At 50.1% G+C, this 14,463-nt stretch overlaps 1 protein-coding gene across 1 annotated transcript in view; it reads left to right on the forward strand.

Annotated features, from left to right (window-relative positions):
- Nucleotides 1-3,884: 3,884 nt before the first annotated feature.
- NLRP2 (NLR family pyrin domain containing 2) overlaps nt 3,885-14,463 on the forward strand; it is a 34,799-nt gene continuing 24,220 nt past the window's right edge. The window contains exons 1-2 of the mRNA XM_026457571.1: nt 3,885-3,970; nt 9,791-10,089. Of these exons, the coding sequence (XP_026313356.1) occupies nt 9,810-10,089 (280 nt within the window). The 5' untranslated portion in view covers nt 3,885-3,970; nt 9,791-9,809. The remainder of the gene's footprint in view (nt 3,971-9,790; nt 10,090-14,463) is intronic.

Here is a 14,463-nt window from a genome sequence, read left to right on the forward strand (position 1 = left end):
CTCTGTGGCCCGGGCTGGAGTGCAGTGGCCGGATCTCAGCTCACCGCAAGCTCCGCCTCCCGGGTTTAGCCATTCTCCTGCCTCAGCCTCCCGAGTAGCTGGGACTACAGGCGCCCGCCACCTCGCCCGGCTAGATTTTTGTATTTTTTAGTAGAAACGGGGTTTCACCGTGTTAGCCAGGATGGTCTCGATCTCCTGACCTCGTGATCCGCCCGTCTCGGCCTCCCAAAGTGCTGGGATTACAGGCTTGAGCTACCGTGCCCGGTCCCCCAACAAAGGGTATTTTGAAAAATGTTAGAACTGAGTGGTGGTGAAATGGCTGTTGAAATGTGTGTGTTGTACTGATGGAAATTCATAAATGTAAATATTTATATTAAAATATAAAATAATGGGCCAGGCATAGTGGCTCACACCTGTAATCTCAGTACTTTGGGAGGCCAAGGCAGGAGGGCCATGGAGCCCAGGAGTTCAAGACCAGCCCAGTGTACAGAGGGAGACCCAGTCTCTATTTAAAAAAGAGGGGGAGGGGGCCGGGCACGGTGTCCCACGCCTGTAATTCCATCACTTTGGGAGGCCAAGGTGGATGGATCATTTGAAGTCAGGAGTCCGAGACCAGCCTGGCAAAGGTGGTGAAACCCTGTCTCTACTAAAAATACAAAATTAGCTTGGTATGGCCTGGCCAGGGTGGTGAAACCCTGTCTCTACTAAAAATACAAAATTAGCTTGGTATGGTGGCAGGAGCGTGTAATCCCAGCCGCTTGGAAGGCTAGGGCGGGAGAATCACTTGAACCTGGGAGGCAGAGGTTGCAGTGAGCCAAGATCATGCCACTGCACTCCAGCCTGTGCAACAACAGCGAGACTCTGTCTCAGAATAAATAAATAAAAGAAAATACAAAAATTTTTTTTAAAAGGCACTGTGACTGGGCATGGCGGTTCACACCTGTAATCCCAGCACTTTGAGAAGCTGAGGCAGGTGGATCTGAGATCAGGAGTTCAATAAGAGCCTGGCCAACATAGTGAAATACCGTCTCTACTAAAAATTAGCCTGGCATGGTGGCAGGCGCCTGTAATCCCAGCTACCCAGGAGGCTAAGGCAGAGAATTGCTTGAACCCGGGAGGCAGAGATTGCAGTGAGCCGAGATCACGCCACTGCACTCCAGCCTGGGCAACAGAGCGAGACTCTGTCTCAAAAAGGAAAAAAAAAGGTACCTCCAAATTATGGTAGGGTGCCCATATTAAGAAGGTAGAAAAAGGTGGGGGGAAGTGGCTCATGCCTGTAATCCCAGCACTTTGGGAGGCTAAGGCAGGTGGATCACCTGAGGTCAGGAGTTCAAGAACAGCCTGGCCAACACGGTATGGTGAAACCCCGTCTCTACTAAAAATACAAAATTAGCCAGCCGTGGTGGTGCCTGCCTGTAGTCCCAGCTACACAGGAGTCTGAGGCAGGAGACTCCCAAGAACCTGGCAGGGAGAGGTTGCAGTGAGCCGAGATCACGCCACTGCACTCCAGCCTGGGCGACAAGAGCGAAACTCCATCTCAAAAAAAAAAAAAAAAAGAAAAATAATTCACTGAAATGTGTGGTCTGAAAACTACTGCTGGCACATTTTCATTCATCCTTCCTATTCCCTCCATCCCTCACTTTTTTTTTTTTTTTTTTTTTTTTACAGAGTTTTGCTCTTGTTGTCCAGGCTGGAATGCAATGGCACAATCTCAGCTCACAGCAACCTCTGCCTCCCAGGTTCAAGCAATTTTCCTGCCTCAGCCTCCAGAATAGCTGGAATTACAGGCACCTGCCACCACGCCCAGCTAATGCTTTGTGTATTTTTAGTACACACGGGGTTTCACCATGTTGGTCAGGCTGGTCTCGAACTGCCCGACCTCAGGTGATCCACCTGCCTCGGCTTCCCAGTGTGCTTGGGATTACAGGCGTGAACAACCACACCTGGCCCCTCACTTTCTTATTCTTCCTAGAATTGGCAACTGAGCGCAGCAGTGAAGAGCTGGGCTTCCAGAAGCTGACAGCTGTTCGTGATCTTCAAGACCTCAGGCAGCTTTTCTAAATATACCTTGCCTTGATTTTCTCAAACACTGTGAAAAATGGGTAGGGTCATGGCAATCACTACTGTGTAGCAAAGTTTAGAGGACCTAATAAGTAAATACAGGGTCAAGCATGGTGGCTCACGCCGGAAATCCCAGCACTTCGGGAGGCCATGGTAGGAAGATTGCTTAAGCCCATGGGCTTGAGACCAGCCTGGGCAACATAGTGAGACCCCCGTCTCCACAAAAAATACAAAAATCTAGTAAGACATGATGCCGTATGCCTGTAGCCTTCAGCGAGCTATGATTGTGCCTCTGCACACCAGCCTAGGTGACAGTGAGACCCTATCTCAAAAAGAAAAAAACAAAAAGGAAAGAAATATAGATGTACATATACATATATTGGTTCAAAAACATGAAAAAGGCCGGGCGTGGTGTCTCCTGCCTGCAATCCAAACACTTCGGGAGGCCGAGGCAGGCAGATCACGAGGTCAGGAGTTTGAGATCAGCCTGGCCAACATAGTGAAACCTAGTCTCTACTAAAAATACAACAACAACAGCAAAAGGCTAGGTGCAGTGGTTCATGCCTGTAATCCTAGCACTTTGGGAGGCCGAGGTGGGCAGACTACCTGAGGTTGGGAGTTCAAGGCCAACCTGGTCAAACATGGTCAAACCCCATCTCTACTAAAAATACAAAAATTAGTCGGGTGCAGTGGCACGCACCTGTAATCCCAGCTACTCAGGAGGCTGAGGCAGGAGAATCACTTGAACTCTGGAGAAGGAAGTTGCAGTGAGCCGAGATGGCGCCACTGTACTTTAGCCCGAGGGACAGTGACAGTATAAAAAAAAAAAAAAAAAGAAAAGGCAAAACAAAAAAAAAAATTAAAAAAGCTATAAAACTCAACTTTTTAGTCTTATTTATATGTTTACAAAATTAATACTGCCAGCCAGGCACAGTGGCTCACGCCTGTAATCCCAGCACTTTGGGAAGCCAAGGCAGGTGGATCACGAGGTCAGGAGATCGAGACCATCCTGGCTAACACGGTGAAACCCCGTCTCTACTGAAAATACAAAAAAAAAAAAAATAGCCGGGCGTGGTGGGGGCGCCTGTTGTCCCAGCTACTGGGGAGGCTGAGGCAGGAGAATGGCGGGAACCCAGGAGGCGGAGCGTGCAGTGAGCCGAGACCGCCCCACTGCACTCCAGCCTGGGTGACAGAGCGAGACTCCATCTCAAAAAAAAAAAAAATTCAAAAATTAGCCAGGCGTTGTGGCGCATGCCTGTAATCCCAGCTACTCGGGTGGCTGAGGCAGGAGAATTGCTCGAACTCGGGAGGCGGAGGCTGCAAGGAGCCGAGATCACGCCATTGCACACCAGCCTGGGCAACTAAGCAAGACTCCATTACAAATAATAATAATACTGTGAGTGTAAAACCGATGAACTCGGTGCTTTTCATGTGTCTCGTAGTTGACGTGTCATTGATATTTCACTTGAAATGCGGTTGGATTTTTATTAATAATGTACTTGGGTTGATGGGAGAAGGTAGCCAATCACAGCTGAGGCTTCTAAGCGGTGGTTCTCAGCGGCAATCACAATTATCTGGGACTCTTTAAAGAACTCCAGGGTCTAGGCAGCCCCAGTCTAACTCATCAACCAGCATCTCTGGGCGTTCGTGCTTTGAAATGAGGCCCCAGATAGGTAAGTTTAACAGGCAGCCTAGATTGAGAACCACAGGTGCAGATCCGGAAGCTCATGGGAGACATTGAGCCCCGCCCCCCGACCTCTCAGTAATTCCGGTGGATACAGGAAGTGCTCAGCAGGGATTACGCCCCGAGGGCCAATCACAGGGCTGCGGCCGAGAGGAGCCTTTTTATTAGAGCTCTCTCAGCCTACGTTCCTCAGTGCCGCCGGGGAGTAGGGCCAGGTGTTGGGAGGTGAGTAGCTCTCGGGCAACTCTGCAACTTTATTTCCTTATTTCTCCATTCCACAGTGGTAAAATTTCTCCTTTTTCTTTTTTTTTTAGTTGAGACAGAGTCTCGCTCTGTCGCCCAGGCTGGAGGGCAGTGGGGCGATCTCGGCTCACTGCAAGCTCCGCCTCCCGGGTTCCCGCCATTCTCCGGCCTCAGCCTCCCGAGTAGCTGGGACTACAGGCACCCGCCACCTCGCCCGGCTAGTTTTTTGTATTTTTAGTAGAGACGGGGTTTCACCGTGTTAGCCAGGATGGTCTCGATCTCCTGACCTTGTAAGCCACCTGCCTCGACCTCCCAAAGTGCTGGGATTACAGGCGTGAGCCTCCGCGCCCGGTCTTTTTTTTTTTTTCTTGGCGGAAAGACGGTCTTGCTCTGTCCGCCAGACTGGAACGCAGTGGTGCAATCAGGTTCGAGCTTGAACACTTCCCAGGTTCAAGCGATTTTCACGCCTTAACCTCCTGAGTAGCTGGGACTACAGGCGTGAGCCACCATGCCTGAAAAACGTTGCCTGAAAAACATTGTTCTCTTGCTGGAACCTGGAGTTGTCTTTTTTCGTGTTTTTTTTTTTTTTTTTTTTTTTTTTTTTTTGAGGGTCTTACTCTGTTTCCCAGGCTAGAGCATTGTGGCAGGATCTCAGCTCACTGAAGCCTTGACCTCTTGGGCGCAAGCAACCCTCGCACCTGAGCCTCTGAAGTAGCTGGGACCGTGGGAGGGTGCCACCACATCTGTTACGGCTAAATAATATTATCACTATTTGTAGAGACTCACTAGATGTAGGGTGTTAGTATGTTGCCCAAGCAGGTCTCCCGGGCTCCAGAGATCTTACTGCCTCAGACTCCCAAAGTGCTGGAATTACAGGCAAGAGCCGCTGTTCCGGGCCTAAATCTGTTCTTCTGTTAGAAGTTCAGTGGTTCTGCCGGTCTGGGTGGCTCACACCTGTAATACCAGCGCTTTGGGAGGGTAAGGCGGGCAGATCACCTGAGGTGATGACCAACATGTAGAAACCCCGTCTCCACTGAAAGTGTAAAATTAGGTGGGCATGGTGGAGCGTGCCTGTAATCCCAGCTCCTGGGGAGGCTTATAGCAGGACCAGCCACAGACCAAACCTCTCAGACACCGACTTGTAGCAGGAAGGGCTTTATTCAGCTGGGAGCATCGGCAAGCTACTGCCTTAAAATCCAAGCTCTCCGAGTGCACAATTTCTGTCCCTTTTAAGGGCTCACAACACTAAAGATTTTTTTTTTTTTTGAGGCGGAGTCTCGTTCTGTCGCCCGGACTGGAGTGCAGTGGCCGGATCTCAGCTCACTGCAAGCTCCGTCTCCCGGGTTTACGCCATTCTCCTGCCTCAGCCTCCCGAGTAGCTGGGACTACAGGCGCCCGCCACGTCGCCCGGCTAGTTTTTTGTGTTTTTTTTTTTTTCTTTTAGTAGAGATGGGTTTTCACCGTGTTAGCCAGGATGGGCTCGATCTCCTGACCTCGTGATCCGCCCGTCTCGGCCTCCCAAAGTGCTGGGATTACAGGCTTGAGCCACCGCGCCCAGCAACACTAAAGATTTCATATGAAAGGGTTGTGATTAAGCAATCTGGGAGATACGGGACGGGGGTTTCATGCACTGGTAGTCAGAGAAACAACAGGGAAGGGAGTTTCAAAATGTTCTTCTATACAGTATCAGGAACACGGGTTTCTAAGTCATGAGTTGATTTTTAACTACTGGGTTTAGGCCAGGCAGACCCAGACCTGGTTCTGGGCTTGGCGCCGGGCTGCCTGTCTTTGGTTTTACCTCCCAGTTTTTTTTCTTAAAACAAGTACTGAGTATAAAACAATATGAGAGGGTCTCTCTCTTTCCTCAGGCTGAGGCAGGAGAATCCCTTGAACCCGGGAGGCGGAGGTTGTGGGGATCCGAGATCGTGCTACCGCACTCCAGCCTGGGCAGCAAGAGAGAAACTCTCAAAAAAAAAAAAAATTCAGTGGTTCTGACTTGGGAAAGAGTAGCAGATGCTTAGATCTAGAGTGTCTCTAGTTTACATTGGTTCATAAGAGGATAGGTTTGTGTGCTTTTATTTCTGTTGTCTTGGGGAATTTAGGATAGAGCTCAAAAAAAAAGAAAAAAAAAGGAACAGGTCAGATGCTGTGGTTGCTGTGTGTGGAGTCCTGGGCAGTGCTGAGGTTGTGTCTAATGAGTCCTTAACAGAAGGTATTGTCATTTATTCATTGAGGTGGTGGAGCCTCTTATCCTCATTCTATTCCAGCTTCCCGACCTGAGTCTTATGCAAATACCTATGCTAGTGGTCATTCTCACGTTATTCACAGCTAGCATGTAGAGAGGTGTTACACCCTTTCTGTAAAGTTTTTGTTGCTACTGCTATATATATATTTTGTTGTTGTTGTTGAGACAAAGTAGCTCTGTTTCCCAGGCTGGAGTGCAATGGTGCTACCTCAGCTCACTGCCACCTCCACCTCCCAGGTTCAAGCAATTCTCGTTCCTCAGCCTCCTGAGTAGCTGGGACTACAGCTGCCTGTCACCATGTCCAGCTAGTTTTTGTATTTTTAGTCGATAGAGGGTTTCACTATGTTGGCCAGGCTGGTCTCAAGCTCCAGACCTCAGGTGATCCTCCTGCCTCTGCCTCCCTAAGTGCTGGGATTACAGGTGTGAGCCACCCCACCCGGCCCTGCTGTTTTTAAAATAAAGACACAGTCTTAGGTATGTTGCGAGGCTGGTCTGGAATTTCTGGACTGGAGTGATCAACCCACCTCAGCTTCCCAAAGTGCGGGGATTACAAGCGTCAGCCACCACCCCAGTGTTGTGTTTTTGTTTTACCAGGCTGGAGTGCAGTGGTGCGATCACAGCTCACTGCAGCCTTAACTTCCCTAGCTCAGGTGATCCTCCCACCTCAGCGTCCTGAGTAGCTGGGACTACAGGTGAATGCCACTGTGCCCAGCACTTTTTTTTTTTGTATCTTTTTTTTTTTGTAGAGACAGGGTTTTGCCATATTGGCCAGGCTGGTCTCAAACTCCAAGCAATCCTCCCACCTTGGCTTGCCTTGGCTTTTCAAAGTGCTGGGGTTACAGGTGTGAGCCACGGCCCCCAGCCAGCCTCAGTAAAGTAAAAGCCACACACCTGAGACCAGGCTCCACCTCGGACTCATCTTCAAGCCTTTTTTTTTTTTTTTGAGACAGTTTCACTCTTGTTGCCCCAGGCTGGAGTTCAATGGCTCACCACAGCCTCCGCCTCCCACTCCCAGGTTCTAGCGATTCTCTTGCCTCAGCCTCCCAAGTAGCCGGGACTACAGGCATGTGCCACCATGCCCGACTAATTTTTGTACTTTTAGTAGAGACGGGGTTTCATCATATTGGCCAGGCTGGTCTCTGTCATGTGCGTCCATGTGAAGAGACCACCAAACAGGCTTTGTGTGAGCAATAAAGCTTTTTAATCACCTGGGTGCAGGCGGGCTGAGTCCGAAAAGAGTCAGTGAAGGGAGATAGGGGTGGGGCCGTTTTATAGGATTTGAGTAGGTGAGGAAAATTACAGTCAAAGGCGGGTTGTTCTCTGGTGGGCAGCGGTGGGGGTCACAAGGTGCTCAGTGAGGGAGCTTTTTTAGCCAGGATGAGCCAGGAGAAGGAATTTCACAAGGTCATGTCATCACTTAAGGCAAGGACCGGCTATTTGCACTTCTTTTGTGGTGGAATGTCATCAGTTAAGGCAGGGACAGTGCATTTTCACTTCTTCCGTGATTCTTCAGTTACTTCAGGCCATCTGGGCGGGCATATATATGTGCAAGTCACAGGGGATGCGATGGCTCGGCTTGGGCTCAAAGGCCCGACAGTCTCGAACTCCTGACCTCTGGCGATCTACCCGCCTCAGCCTCCCAAAGTGCTGGGATTACAGGCATGAGCCACCAGGCCCAGCCTCAAGCCTGTTTTAATTAAACTTGCCATTTTACTTCCATTTAAGTAACCTCCATTCACTAGCTCTTTGTTTTCCATTTATTCTGTGTGAATCCAACCCACCTGGGGAGTGGCCAGAGCCAAAAAGAGTGATTAAGTAATAAACAGTGTTGGTCAGATGCAGTGGCTCATGCCTGTGATCCCAACAGATTGTGGGGCTGAGGTGCTTCAGATCTCTTGAGGTCAGGAGTTCGAGACCAGCCTGGCCAACATGGCAAAACCCCATCTCTACTAAAATTACAGAAATTAGCCTAGCGTGGTGGCCAGTGCCTGCAATCCTAGCTACTCAAGAGGCTGAGGCAGGAGAGTCGCTTGAACCTGGAACGCGGAGGTTACAGAGAGCCGAGATTGCACCTGGGGAGTTTTTTTGAACTCCGTCTCAAAAAAGCAAACCCTAGCACACCGGCACAGTGAATTGCTGAGGCCTCTCTGCCCCAGCTTCGCTGCCCCGCTCGAGCCTGGGGCCACAGCTCCTCAAATGCTTGACAAACCAGTGTCCACTGCAAGACCAGAGGGCGAAGCGAAAGTACTGGATCACTCCTGAGAGGTCTCCGTGTGTGCTTTTTTTTTTTTTTTTTTGAGACGAAGTCTCAGTCTGTCGCCCAGGCTGGAATGCAGTGGCGCCATCTCGGCTCACTGCAGCCTCTGCCTCCCGGGTTCACGCCATTCTGCCTTAGCCTCCCGAGTAGCTGGGACTACAGGTGCCCGCCACCACACCCGGCTAATTTTTTGTATTTTTAGTAGAGACGGGGTTTCACTGTTTTAGCCAGGATGGTCTTGATCTCCTGACCTCGTGATACGCCTGCCTCAGCTCCCAAAGTGCCGGGATTACAGGCGTGAGCCACCGTGCCTGGCTGTGTGTTTGCATTTTCACATTCACCCCAGTTTTCATGAAGTGTCTCATCTCCTGGGTGATTGACATAGCTTTCCACTTCCTCATCCGATCTGTGCTCGTCCTTGCATTGTTGTGTTACTACTTTGCTATAATGAGAGAGTTTTCACTTTATAGGCTAACTTTTAGAGCCTGAGCAGTCCCTCAGGGAAAACCCTAACAGTAGCTGGTTATTCTGCAGTTAGAAAAACTAGCTGGGCATCGAGGCGGGCGAATCAGGAGGTCAGGAGTTCGAGACCAACCTGGCCAACTTGGTGAAACCCCATCTCTACTAAAAATACAAAAATTAGCTGAGCATAGTGGTGAACACCTGTAATTCCAGCTACATGGGCAGCTGAGGCAGGAGAACTGCTTGAATCCGGGAGGTGGGGGTTGCAGCGAGCTGAGATTGTGGCAATGCACTCCAGCCAGGGTGACAGTGACACTCCATCTCAAAAAATAAAAATAAAAAAATAAAGTAGCTGAGTGTGGTGGTGGGTGCCCATAATCCCAGCTACTCGGAAGACTGAGGCAGGAGAATTGTTTGAACCTGGGAGGCGGAGGTCGCAGTGAGCTGAGATCACACCACTGCACTCCAACCTGGGCAGCAGAGTGAAACTGTCTCAAAAATAAGTAAATAAAAGTAAAATGAGATGAGGTTTCACTCTGTTGCCCAGATGGGAGTGCAGTGGCACAATCAAGCCTCACTGCAGTTTCAATCTCCCAGGCTCAAGCCATCCTCCCACCTCGGCCTCCTGAGTAGCTAGGACTACAGGCATGCACCACCACCCACTGCTAACTTACTTTTTGTGGAGATGGGGGTCTCACCGTGTTGCCCAGGCTGGGAGTTTGTTCTTGAAGAAGCAGGGTAATCTGAGAGTGCCCTTGTTCATGGCACAGAGGGGACTGGCATTGAGACAGGAGTGCTGATCACCATCCCTCTCCATTCCTCCCTTAATTCTCATCAGAACTCCCACGTGGGACAAGATGGTGTCTTCGACCCAGGTGAACTTCAACCTGCAGGCTCTCCTGGAGCAGCTCAGCCAGGATGAGCTGAGCAAGTTCAAGTCTCTGCTCAGGACAGTCTCCCTGGGAAACGAGGCCCAAAAGATCCCCCAGAAGGAGGTAGACGAGGCGGATGGGAAGCAACTGGCGGAAATCCTCATCAGCCACTGTCACAGCTACTGGACGGAGCTGGCGACCATCCAGGTCTTTGAAAAGATGCACCGAATGGATTTGTCTGAGAGAGCAAAGGACGAACTCAGAGGTGAGCAGAAGTCGGTCCACATTGTGTCCTAGGAGGAAGCAGGCGACCCCTCCAGGACTTAGAAATTCAGAAGGGCCATCCCAGCACTTAGGGAGGCCGACTTGGGTGGATCACCTGAGGTCAGGAGTTTGAAACCAGCCTGACCAACATGGTGAAACCGCGTCTCTACTAAAAATATAAAAATTAGCTGGGCGTGGTGGCAGACACCTATAATCCCAGCTACTCGGGAGGCTGAGGCAGGAGGATCCCTTGAACCTGGGAGGCGGAGGTTGCTGTGAGCCAAGATCACACCATTGCACTCCAGCCTGGGCAACGAGCAAGACTCGGTCTCAAAAAAGAAATGGCATTGAGGCTTAGAGAGGGACTGTGTGTTCTGAACACGGGTGCTAGATCTTCATCAACTCTGGTGTCTGTCCTGGTCCTTATTTTTGACCTGTTTCTGTCCCTTTCAGGGATCGTACCGCTGGCCTGACATATCTGGATTTCACCAATCCCAGATCAAAAATAATGCGGGCAAAGACAATTAAAAATTACAATAAAATGCACATGAACTGTGGTTATTTCTCTTTTGAGAGAGGATCTCGCTCTGTCCCCCAGGCTGGAGTGCTGTGGCATGATCTCCGCTCACTGCAACCTCCGCCTCCTGGGTTTAAGCGATTCTCCTGCCTCAGCCTCCCGAGTAGCCAGGATTACAGGCACATCCCACCACGCCTGGCTGATTTTATTTGTATTTTAAATAGAGATGGGATTTCACCATGTTAGCCAGGATAGTCTCGATGTCCTGACCTCGTGATCTGCCCGCTTTGGCCTCCCAAAATGTTGGGATTACAGGCGTGAGCCACCACACCCAGCCAGCTAGTGCATTTAAAACAACTCTACTTTCTACACCATAACTTTATTTTACACTTTTTGTTTGAGACGAGTCTCACTCTGTCATGCAGGATGGAGTGCAGTGGCGCAATCTCAGTTCATTGCAACCTCCGCCCCGCCCCCCCACCCGGGTTCAAGCGATTCTCCTGCATCAGCCTCCTGAGTAGCTGGGATTATACAGGCACCTGCCACTGTGCCTGGCTAAATTTTGTATTTTAATAGAGACGGCATTTCACTATGTTGGATAGGCTGGTCTTGAACTCCTGATTGCGTGATCAAAACGCCTCAGTCTCCCAATGTGTTGGAATTACAGGCGTGAGCCACCACCTGGCTATACTTTTTTTTGAAACGAGGTCTCTCTTTGTGGCTCAGGCTGGAGTACAGTGGGGCGATCACAGCTCACTGCAGCCTCAACCTCCCAGACTCGAGCAATCCTGCCACCATAGTCTCCCACCACACCTCGCTGATCGTTGTATTTTTTTTGTAGAGACAGGGTTTCACCATGTTGCCAAGGCTGGTCTGAAACTCCTGTGGGCTCAACTGATCCTCCTGACTTGGCTTTCCAAAGTCCTGGGATCAGAAACATGAGCCACAGTGCCTGGCCAGTGCAGCTTTATTTACAGTTACCAAGATATAGAGTCAGTCTAAGTGACCATTGTAGGGGTGGCCTGCCCCTCCACACCTGTGGGTGCTTCTCGTTAGGTGGGACGAGAGACTTGAGAAAAGGAAATAATACACAGAGACAAGGTATAGAGAAAGAAAAGCGGGACCCAGGGGACCCGCGCTGTGCTTACAGAGGACCCACACTGGCACCGGCCTCTGAGTTCCCTTAGTATTTAATGAGAATTATCTTTACCATGAAAAGGATAAGGGAGCAGCTGGACAATAGGATCATTGTAGGGAGGAAATCGGTAGTAAGACATATGAAAACATCCTTGTAACATGAATGAATAAGTTTAAAGGAAAATGCTGTGCCTTGAGATGTATATGCGAACATCTCCATAAACCTTTTAGCAGTATTGCTCCAGCAAGCCCCACCTTATTCCTAAAGGCGTTTTCTCCTTACTCAGTAAACAAGGCACACAATGGGTATTACCCGGAGATGTGCCAATCCCAGGGAGGGGCAGGATTTTTAACCATCAAGCTTCTTTCAGGTACTTGTTTAACAAAGACACATCCCGCACAGCCCAATATCCTTTTAACCTTAAATCACCTTCGCACCTGTCTCTTGCAAGGACAAAGTTGGGGGTAGGGTCACCGATTAACAGCATCTCAAATACAGAGCCAAATGGAGTCTCTCATGTCTACTTCCTTCTATATAGACACAGTAACAGGCTGATCTCTTTCTTTTCCCCACAGACCATCACTGGATGAATGGAAAATGTGGTGCCCGTTGGGTACACTGACTACTGCCTGGGTTATGAGATTATTGGGACCCCAAGCCTTAAAAAGGAAACCTGGTAGGCTGGGCACGGTGGCTCACACCTGTAATCCCATCGCTTTAGGAGACCAAGGCGGGTGGATCACTTGAGGCCAGGAGTTTGAGACCAGCCTGGCCAACATGGTGAAACCCTGTCTCTACTAAAAATACAAAAAAATTAGCCAGGTGTGGTGGTGGGCGCCTGTAGTCCCAGCTACTTGGGGGGCTGAGGCAGGAGGATCGCTTGAACCAGGGAGTTGGAGGTTGCAGCGAGCTGAGATTGCACCATTGCACTCCAGCCTGGGTGATGGAGTGAGACTCTGTCTAAAAAAAAAAAAAAAAGGTTTTTTTTTTTTTTGACGCGGAGTCTCGCTTTGTTGCCTGGACTGGAGTGCAGTGGCCGGATCTCAGCTCACTGCAAGCTCCGCCTCCCGGGTTCCCGCCATTCTCCTGCCTCAGCCTCCCGAGTAGCTGGGACTACAGGCACCCGCCACCTCGCCCGGCTAGTTTTTTTTTTTTTTGTATTTTTAGTAGAGACGAGGTTTCACTGTGTTAGCCAGGATGGTCTCAATCTCCTGACCTCGTGATCCGCCCGTCTCCCAAAGTGCTGGGATTACAGGCTTGAGCCACCGCGCCCGGCAAAAAAATGGTATTAATTACACAATGGAATACTCTTCAACCTTAAGGAAATCTTCTCTTCTTTAAAAATTGCCAGTTTTATTTCCGTTGGAGATCACTTCTTAGCATAATATTTCCTATCTTTAATGAATGGGTGAGGGGTTTTTTTTTTTGAGATGGAGTCTCGCTCTGTCACCCAGGCTGGAGTGCAGTGGCCGGATCTCAGCTCACTGCAAGCTCTGCCTCCCAGGTTCACGCCATTCTCCTGCCTCAGCCTCCCGAGTAGCTGGGACTACAGGCGCCCGCCACCTCGCCCGCCTAGTTTTTTGTATTTTTTAGTAGAGACGGGGTTTCACCGTGTTAGCCAGGATGGTCTCCATTTCCTGACCTCGTGATCCACCCATCTCGGCCTCCCAAAGTGCTGGGATTACAGGCCTGAGCCACTGCGCCCGGCAGGTGAGGGTTTTTGTTTTTGTTCTTGAGACGAAGTTTCACTCTTGTTGCCCAGGCTAGAGTAGAATGGCACGTTCTCGGCTCACTGTGACCTCCACCTCCCGGGAGGGAGTGATTCTCCTGCCTCAGCCTCCCAAGTAGCTGGGATTACAGGCGCCCACCACTATGCTCGCTAATTTTTGTATTTTGGTGGAGATGGTGCTTCACCATGTGGGCCAGACTGATCTCAAACTCCCGATCTCAGGTGATCTGCCCACCTCGATCTGCCCACCTCGGCCTCCGTGTTGGGATTACAGGCGTGAGCAACCATGCCCAGCCAAGGGTTTTTATCTCTAGCTGGCCTCCGGAGGTTACAAGTTTGAAAATAGGAGGAGGAAACCCAGAGAGTTGTAAACTTACGAGAGTCTGGGCTCTGAAAAAGATGCAAAGTTTCTTTCTGTGCTGATGGCGCTCACACAAACATGGTGAATGTTCCTAAAACCCGCCGGACTTTGTGTAAGAAGTGTGGCAAGCACTATCCCCACCGAGTGACACAGGGCAAGGATTTTGGTATGCCCAGGGGAAGCAGTGTTATGGCAGGAAGCAGAGTGACTACGGTGGGCAGACTAAGCCGATTTCCTGGAAAAAGGCTAAAACTACAAAGAAGATTGTGCTATAAGGCTTGAGTGCGTTGAGCCTATCTGCGGATCTAAGAATGCTGGCTAAAAGATACAAGCGGCCAGGAGGGTGGCTCACGCCTGTAATCCTAGCACTTTGGGAGGCCGAGGTGGACGGATCATGAGGCCAAGAGTTTGAGACCAGCCTGGCCAAAATGGTGAAACCCCATCTGTACTAAAAATACAAAGCTTAGCCAGGCATGGTGGTGCGTGCCTGTAGTCCCAGCTACTTGGGAGGCTGAGGCAGCAGAATTGCTTGAACCTGGGAGACAGAGGTTGCAGTGAGCCAAGGTCTTGCCATTGCACTCCAGCCTGGGTGACAGAGTGAGACTGTCTCAAAAAAAAAAAAAAAAAAAA

Source organism: Piliocolobus tephrosceles, chromosome 21, assembly GCF_002776525.5.
Source record: "Piliocolobus tephrosceles isolate RC106 chromosome 21, ASM277652v3, whole genome shotgun sequence".
In the NCBI taxonomy this organism is placed as follows: Eukaryota; Metazoa; Chordata; class Mammalia; order Primates; family Cercopithecidae; genus Piliocolobus; species Piliocolobus tephrosceles.